The sequence below is a fragment of the Triticum aestivum genome, chromosome 5D (assembly GCF_018294505.1).
Source record: "Triticum aestivum cultivar Chinese Spring chromosome 5D, IWGSC CS RefSeq v2.1, whole genome shotgun sequence".
NCBI classification, from domain to species: domain Eukaryota; kingdom Viridiplantae; phylum Streptophyta; class Magnoliopsida; order Poales; family Poaceae; genus Triticum; species Triticum aestivum.
This window is the reverse complement of record NC_057808.1, coordinates 523047282-523056118: the sequence shown is the minus strand read 5'-3', so window position 1 is coordinate 523056118 and position 8837 is coordinate 523047282. Positions and strand designations below refer to the sequence as shown.

General features: G+C 43.4%; 2 protein-coding genes and 1 non-coding gene across 3 annotated transcripts in view; 1 reads left to right on the top strand and 2 right to left on the bottom strand.

Annotated features, from left to right (window-relative positions):
• The window catches only part of LOC123123436 (uncharacterized), a 7110-nt gene extending 4277 nt beyond the window's left edge, over window positions 1–2833 (top strand). The window contains exons 8-11 of the mRNA XM_044543938.1: window positions 1755–1864; window positions 2157–2244; window positions 2319–2354; window positions 2444–2833. Coding sequence (XP_044399873.1) covers window positions 1755–1864; window positions 2157–2244; window positions 2319–2354; window positions 2444–2527 — 318 coding nt within the window. The 3' untranslated portion in view covers window positions 2528–2833. The remainder of the gene's footprint in view (window positions 1–1754; window positions 1865–2156; window positions 2245–2318; window positions 2355–2443) is intronic.
• Window positions 2834–3624: 791 nt separating this feature from the next.
• LOC123123435 (40S ribosomal protein S26) lies at window positions 3625–5877 on the bottom strand. The gene is made up of 5 exons (XM_044543937.1): window positions 5742–5877; window positions 5564–5656; window positions 5089–5173; window positions 4855–4985; window positions 3625–3939 (listed from the first exon to the last, which is right to left on the bottom strand). The coding sequence occupies exons 1-5, from the start codon at window positions 5742–5744 to the stop codon at window positions 3817–3819; spliced, it is 435 nt and encodes a 144-aa protein (XP_044399872.1). The 5' UTR covers window positions 5745–5877; the 3' UTR covers window positions 3625–3816.
• On the bottom strand, window positions 4170–4272 carry LOC123126443 (small nucleolar RNA snoR99). Its single transcript, XR_006461691.1, has one exon. It is a non-coding gene; the product is annotated as a small nucleolar RNA snoR99 (small nucleolar RNA).
• Window positions 5878–8837: the final 2960 nt, after the last annotated feature.

The window sequence follows — 8837 nt, the reverse complement described above, 5'->3', positions numbered from 1 at the left end:
ATGTGGCTTCGGCTGCACATGGCTACGTCTCACAAAATGGGAGAAACAATGGGAGGTCGTCATTGATCAGGCAAACTTTTAGAAAACAGAGTTAGCGGTTAAATCACATCTTCTCTCCAAACCTTTGTTTTTTCGCTAAACTTTCCAAAATTTCCTGAATGAAATGACACCGGCCGTAATACCTCACAAAAAAAAATGATATACATGCATGATTAAAGGACAACATGCGTGGGAGGCTAACCTGAAGAATGAAACCTATTAAGTACGATTGCATGGTAATTTCACCATTCAATCTCTACATACAGTAATACTTTACTTACCTGTCTAACATGGCCAGGGTCAATACGCCAAAATCAACAGCCATTACCTTGTGACTGACCTGCAAAGAGTAGCGCTGAACCCCATCAGCATATATGGCATCTCCTAAAGAAGTTCACTGGTTCATGTTTGACGCGGCACCTCTGACTCCATTGACATTCATCAGCAACCCAAGAAGCCAACGCTTTCAGAAAGTATAACTTTATTAACCATGATGCTAACCTGCAGACTTAATACAGTACAATTTAAATAAGTAATATGGATGTAAAAGCTTCAATCATATACATGGAACTGAGAATTTGTATTATTTGACATGTCAACTGATGGAAACGGGAGACAAAAATTTGGGGAAGAAAGAACAATAAAAAAGTAAAAAAAAAAACACAACTAACTCCTGTAAATAGTAAATCAATGAAAAATCATGAAGTTGGGAACTGCTCAAAATGACAAATGTATAACAATAGAACCATCTTAATTTAATAACAGAAAACATGATGGCATGAGCAATAAGACTGCCAATCCCCACATCGGCCTATGAAAATACACAAATATATTTCGTGTCAACCCCAAGCCTAGCAGAATCAAAGCCGTGGTGTATGGTGGGGATAGTTAGAACTTAGAAGGGTGTCCAAGGAGATGTGGATGAGATTAGCAGACCGGTAGAGGTGCTAGCAACGAGAGATCGATGGCAACGAAAGGCGACAGGATCACCTATATATCACGGCAGGCTCTCTCGATCGGCACCTCGGCAGTGAGAGGACGGAGGTAGCGAGGCGACGACAAGAGGCGGTGACTCAAAGTGTTGAGGGAGAGGATGTCTAATGGAGGAGGAGCAGATCGCTGCAAATCGCCGCGGTCAAGGAGAGAAGAGGTGTCATCGATCGATGCGCTGGCTTCCTGTACATAACTTTTTTTTAGGGTTGCTTCGTGTAGGTAGATATTTCTTTCGAGGGAGAATTCTTGTACGTAGTCGTAGCTAGCCCGGTTCACCAGAAATCATCGAGGTCATTCGTCAGAGCAGCGGCCCATTTGACGTTGTCCCGGCCTGCTTTGCTGAAGTGATGCGGTAAAGAGGCCCGAAGAGAGCGCTGCGGGACCACAATGACATCTGCTCCGTTAGTGAGATCAGTCGGACGGTTGATGAGTTTAAATCGCTGTGGGAGGTCCTAACTAGCTTAGTTTTACTGTTTAGTAATGTCTAACTGAGCATAATTTCAAATCAAGGACCAAGCAGCTTCACGATGCATGTTTACGACCACATAATTAGATGGACTATCTCATGGTCCCCATGCAGTATTCTTGACGATTTGAATATAACCATTGGACCTGTCTGTCAAAGAAATCTCTTGTTTTATTTTTCTTAAAGATATAGGCTTTAACATGTGTCTATTGGTTATTGTTATTCTTTGTTCTTACAAGCATTCTGAAATTTGTAGGTGAAGGAGTATGTTTTAAACAGGGTTGGTCTGGATAGAGTGTGCCTTCTTGTGCACACTAAACGTGGAATGAAACCATTGGACTACGAGCTTATAGATCTAATGGAAAGGTTTGTTTAAATCCGTACAGAAGCAGTGTCCATATGATCATATCTACTACTTTCCTTTTCTTTCTAATTTTGTAATGTTAACTTGATTTGCACCTTGGTGACCTTAATTGAAGTGCATCACTGTCGGTGTGAAGTTTCAAAATATAAAACTCAAAGCAATCGAATTCAGAGTAAAGCATTTTTTTCCTTGAAAGCCATCCTTTGGCCAAAACATTTGCTTAGATTTTGGGTGATGTACATAGTGGTGTTACGTTCGATTCTGTGGATGACATATCCAAAAACATTGTTGCAGATACAAGACACCGTACCAGATTGTATTAACCAAGACCGATTTGGTTTTCCCTATAGACGTCGCTCGCCGTGCCATGGAAATCCAAGAGGTTTGCTCCCTCCCTTCTCCCATCCGCATTGCGATTCATTGCCTAACCGAAACCGTCAATTTCCCCAACCGCAGAGCCTGAAGAAGAACAAGTCGGTCGTAAAGCCTGTGGTGAGCTCCTGAACCATCTGACCATCTCCAATCTGTTATACCTACTCCTGAACCATGTCAATTCTAATACAGTGATCTATGTCTTGTAGATGATGGTGAGCTCCAAGACGGGAGCCGGCATACGCAACCTGAGAGGCGTGCTTGGGAAGTTAGCTCGCTTCATCAAACCATAGGGAGGCGATAACTTGTCGCAGAGCGCGTGTGATTCAGGAGAGATAAGTGGCTAAGCAATTCGGCTTTTAGGCCTTGAGGTCCTTCCTTGTCAGGATAGGATACGATGCCATTTTGTATCTAAGATTTGGATTACCGAACCATTTTTCTGTCTGATGGAGGAGAGATTCTATCATTTAGAGGCTACTACTAGAAGGATACTGTGAGGTTCACTGCGCTGGGTTTTTTGTTTTTATGGCGAAGTGTATTGGCCTCGTAGTCGTAGTACTAGCAAAAACCATGTCATAATAAACCTAGTACCACACTGATTGAGGAGGATAGCGAGTACACAAATTTAAAAATGGGCGTGGTGCAGAACAGATAGCTAATACAGCATGTCATCTCAGAATCCCCCTTGAAAGCTAGATACTCCCTCCGTTTCTTTTTAGTCTGCATATAAAATTTGTTTGATCTACTATATAAGAAAAATACCAACATTCACAATATGAAATCAATTTCATTAGATGCATCATGAAGTTAATTTTCATAGTAACTTATGTACTGTAAATGTTGATATTTTTTAAGATAAATTTCATTAGATGCATCATGAAGTTAATTTTCATACTAACTTTTGTATTGTAAGTGTTGATATTTTTTTAAGATAAATTTGGTCAAACTGTATGTAGTTTGACTTCAAACAAATTTTATATGCGGGGATAAAAAGAAAAGGAGGGAGCACGATGCAAAAGAAAATTTCGGGGATAAAAAGAAAGAAATTTTTGCATCTTTGGCGGCCTCATCATCAGGAGCTGGGCCTTACCGGATCCTATCTATGAGGATCGGGAAGAGTCCATCCGTCTGATCCTATGGCCAGCTCTCCTTAGGTGCCAAAACATCGGTGCTATATCCAAAACCATTTGTTTTGAATACTTCCATTCGCAGGTCATTTTTTACTCTGCATTGTTCATTCAATGATGACAGAAGACTTACTAACGGTAGAAACGCCAAACGACTCACTCTAGGTGCAGCAGGGTACGATTCAAATCACAACCTCTTCATGAATGAATCAACAACTAAAAAACATGCATGAACGCGAAACCACAGGGGGCATCCCCAGACAAACCAAAAAGTTCTCTCTGATTATAGATAGCAGCGAAATTGCCAAAACATTAAAGACCTGATCACAAATTGTGCTTTTGACCAACCAACTTTCAGTACAACCGATTGCAGCAAAAACTAGGTAGAATAGTTCAATATCCAGACACGGGTAAAACTAGGGATGGCGCCACCGCCCAATCATGCCAGAACTAGATCAAAGCGCCACACGGGGAGCAGGAGCTCCAGGGACAGCACCAGCGCCGGCAGGAGCACCACCAGGGCCTCCAGGGCCACCAGCACGGGGCGGGCCACCCTGTCCAGGCCTCGGGCCGTCGTCCTACAATCAAAGTTAACAAACAAGACAAACATCAGTGAAATTCTTGCTCTAGACAGGACAGGTCAAACAAGCGGTATGCATGGAAGGATGATGAAATACTAGCTAATACTAATCAAAGGTATATTAAGAGTCTCAGATAAGAATCGACAGTAGTAATGAAATGTCACATCAGCTAATGATCAGCTAGAAACAGAACGTCTCAGCAGACAAAGTGAAGGAGATGGTTATGTAAATGTCCCATCCGTTAATGATCAGCTAAAAACTGGAGGTTTTAGCAGACAAAGTGAAGAGGATGGTTATCAGATGTAAGGGACTGCTTCATCCCATAGGCAATCTCACTTGTTATAGCCAATGGGGCAGACAAGAAGTCCCACTATCTGATGAACTTTTAAACATGTTCTAAGCAGACAAATAAACACCGCAACCCAATACCAACTGTAGAAAGTATTTAACAAATGAGTGCATTGAGGAGGTCATGAATGAAGTAGGGATCAGTCATCACAGGTAAGTCTGCAATGCAACCAAGACATGTTTGTTTATGCTTCCGTTGACGCATCCATTGCGACATATACACAGAGAATGCAACGCCAAAAGCAACACTAGGACAGTACTACAATTTTGTTTCACATGTGTGCAATGAGGAAGTGGTGACTGAATTAGGAATCAGTCATCACACATAAGCCTGCAAAGCACCAAGACATGTTTGTTTATGCTTCCGTTGACGCATCCATTGCGACATATACACAGAGAATGCAACGCCAAAAGCAACACTAGAAGAGTGAAGAACTAATCGTGGTGCACTACTCATCATGAACTTCAAACTTCTATATAAACAGTTAAAGATATATGGAACAGCATACAAGGAAACTTCAAAACTTAGTTAAAGTGAAGAACATATGGTTGTTAAAATCATACCCTGCGCCTGAAACGCTGCGGGGGCTCACGGTTCCTCCTGTTCTCACGGGAGCGGACACGGACAATGTGAGCATGGATGGCACAAGAAACACAGTGGTGCACCTTGGCGTACAGCTTGGGAAGGACATATCCTGGACAAAAGAGAATCGAAATGAGGTGTTTTCAGTACACAGTTACTAAAGATTAATAATAACTGTCAAGTACAACTGTAATATAGTAAACAAGAGACTGTACCATCATGGACACAAGCCTCCTGCACATCTCTCACAGCAGCCTGCTCCACGATGTTCCTCACCAAGAAACGCTTGATAGCCTTGTCCTGCACACAATAACCGACTTGTGAGATACTATTACCATCCATCATCTATACCATTAACTTTGTGTATCAGACATATGACACGCATAATTTGACTAGTACCAATTGTTGACCAAAGAACAATCCAGACAAAAAAAACTAAAACTGCTCACGGGTCTAAACACATCACTGTTCCGGCGAGATAGAAATACATCTAGTAGACGGCAACATCCAACATCTAACATGGTATCAACAGCGCAACGCTAGAGCAATAATATAAAGATCGCACCATGGAAATAACACCAGCACAGATCTTCTTGCTCGTACGGGTTCTACCACTACCGAAACGACCCGACCTACCCACTACAGATCACATCCAGGAGGGGAAGAGAAGAGAAATGATGGCGGACATACCTTGGGGCAGCACTTGGCGCAGTTGGAGCAGCGGATGTACTTGACGTGGCCGCGGCCATGCTTGTTGCGCCCGCCGTTCCTCCGCTTGAACGTCTGCAAAACACGGCGGAGAACGGTGAGATGAGGGACGGCGGCGAGGGAGATCCGATGAAGGAGATCCGAGGGCGGCGGAGCTTACCATGGTCGCTTCGCGCCGCTGGGCGGGGGGTGGAGGCGCCCGGGAGAGGAGAGGAGGGAGGCGAGGCTCTAGGGTTGCGGCGGCGGCTGCTTGGTGGGAAGGGTTTGAGGGAATGGTGCCAGCTTTAAGTAGGGCGAACGCTGGGCTTTTGTGGACCGTGAAGCGGCTCTGCGGTCATGGGCCTGAATGTCGTCTCGCTTTTCGGGCCCATAATAAATAATAGTCAATCTGTAATTGTTGTTGGTGTGGCCGGTTATCACTGGCCCATGGTCATTTGTTCCCTCAAAAAAGGGAAAAGCAGAGCGTCTATGTTGAAGTCAGACTACCCGAGCATCTCCATTTCATCTTCCCCACAAAAAGAAAGTCTCCATTTCATCCAAAAAAATCCTAAACTCAAAAGAAATTAAGGTTCCAAATAAACAATCCCTCCCTCCCAAAAAGTAGGGAAGTTTTGATCCGATCAAAACCCCTCACAATACATGATTTTTGGAGGGGGAGAAAACGTGCCAACCCAATCGGCATCGTCAGCTGCTAGTATCCCTCTGGACACACCATCGATGCTAAGCTCATTCCGGCTTTTCCCTCTGGGTCGCCGCCATCGGAGAACCATCTTGAGTTGTTGTCGCGGCTGTCGTCTCCTCCCCACACTGAGCTATACTGGTGGCCACCACATAACCTCCCGGGGTCCTTCACGCCCTTGTCACCTCATGTCGCGACTGGAAGCTTTGGCAAGGCTAACAATCCACTTTCATCGCCTCTCCGCCTCCTTCTATACATCACATATTGATTCGACGCCACTTCGCGACGGCCACCGTGCGATGTGGTGACACACGCAGGATGTTTGACGAAAAAGACCATAAGATGTCTTATTTTTGTAGCAAAATTCCAATTGAAGATTTCATCTATTTTAACATGCGCTTCCAATTGACGGATGAGGAGGCTTATCCAATAGTATTCCAGTGACTGTTGTTGGAGGAGGAGAAAGACTCTGGGACAACATCTGCATTAATCATTCAAGGGGATGAGAAGAAAACTAGACATGGTTCTCAACCAGGACGTGTAAGCATTCGTCGCAATAGGGCAGATAGCCATACCAAAACTGGTGAGAGATTGCTTTATGGACCTGATGAAGGAAGTATGCCAATTATGTCCTTGGTGCACCGCTAGGTGTGCCACCCCCTCCAGCAACTGCGGACATTGTGAATGTCTGGCAGTCGCGTGTTGATGACTACTCGAAAGTTCAGTGTGCCATGTTTTACGGCTTAGAATCGGGACTTCAAAGACGTTTTGAACGTCATGGAGCATATGAGATGTCTCAGGAGTTGAAGTTAATATTTCAAGCAAATGCCCGAGTTGAGAGATATGAAGTCTCCAACAAGTTCTATAGCTACAAGATGGAGGAGAACAGTTCTGGGAGTGAACACATACTCAGAATGTCTGGGTACCATAACCACTTGACTCAGCTGGGAGTTAATCTTCCGGATATAATGTTATTGGCAGAGTTCTTCAATCACTGCCACCAAGCTATAAAGGATTCGTGATGAACTATAATATGCAAGGGATGGAGAAGACTATTCCCGAGCTCTTCGCAATGCTCAAAGTTGCAGAGGTAGAAATCAAGAAGGAGCATCAAGTGTTGATGGTTAACAAGACCACTAGTTTCAATAAAAAGGGCAAAGGAAAGAAGGGGAGCTTCAAGAAGAATGGCAAGCAAGTTGCCACTCCCGGGAAGAAGCCCAAGCTGGACCTAAGCCTGAAACTGAGTGCTTCTACTGCAAAGGGGCTGGACACTGGAAACGGAACTGCCCCAAGTATTTGGCGGATCAGAAGGATGGCAAAGTGAACTAAGGTATATTTGATATACATGTTATTAATGTGTACCTTACTAATGCTCATAGTAGCGCCTGGGTATTTTATACTTGTTCTGTTGCTCATATTTGCAACTCAAAACAGGGCCTACGGATTAAACGAAGATTGGCTAAGGACAAGGTGACGATGCGCATCGGAAATGGTTCCAAGGTCGATGTGATCGCCGTCGGCACGCTACCTCTACACTACCTTCGGGATTAGTTTTCGACCTGAATAATTGTTATTTGGTGCCAGCGTTGAGCATGAAAATTATATTTGGATCTTGTTTGATGCGAAACGGTTATTCATTTAAATCAGAGAATAATGATTGTTCTATTTATATGAGCAATATCTTTTATGGTCATGCACCCTTGATGAGTGGTCTATTTTGGTTGAATCTCGATCGTGGTGATACACATATTCATAATATTAATGCCAAAAGATGCAAAGTTAGTAATGATAGTGCAACATATTTGTGGCACTGCCGTTTAGGTCATATTGGTGTAAAGCGCATGAAGAAACTCCATGCTGATGGGCTTTTGAAATCACTTGATACTTGTGAACCATGCCTCATGGGCAAGATGACTAAGACTCCATTCTCCGGAACAATGGAATGAGCCACTGACTTATTAGAAATAATACATACTTATGTATGCGGTCCGATGAGTGTTGAGGCTCGCGGCGGGTATCGTTATTTTCTGACCTTCACAGATGATTTGAGCAGATATGGGTATATCTACATAATGAAACACAAGTCTGAAACTTTTGAAAAGTTCAAAGAATTTCAGAGTGAAGTGGAAAATCATCGTAACAAGAAAATAAAGTTTCTACGATCTGATTGCGGAGGCGAATATTTGAGTTACGAGTTTGGTCTTCATTTGAAACAATGTGGAATAGTTTCGCAACTCACGCCGCCTGGAACACCACAACGTAATGGTGTGTCCGAATGTTGTAACCGTACTTTATTAGATATGGTGCGATCTATGATGTCTCTTACCGATTTACCACTATCATTTTGGGGTTATGCATTAGAGACAGCTGCATTCACGTTAAATAGGGCACTATCTAAATCCGTTGAGACGACACCATATGAACTGTGGTTTGGCAAGAAACCTAAGCTGTCGTTTCTTAAAGTTTTGGGTTGCGATGCTTATGTGAAAAAGCTTCAGCCTGATAAGCTCGAACCCAAATCGGAGAAGTGCATCTTCATAGGATACCCAAAAGAAACTGGTGGGTACACCTTCTATC

Excerpts from the sequence above, each read along its gene's own strand:
- LOC123123435 (XM_044543937.1), bottom strand. Across the intron at positions 5,174-5,563 it reads GCGCCAAGTGCTGCCCCAAG|GACAAGGCTATCAAGCGTTT; the intron begins GTATGTCCGCCA and ends TATTGTGTGCAG. Across the intron at positions 3,940-4,854 it reads CGCAGCGTTTCAGGCGCAGG|GACGACGGCCCGAGGCCTGG; the intron begins GTATGATTTTAA and ends CTTTGATTGTAG.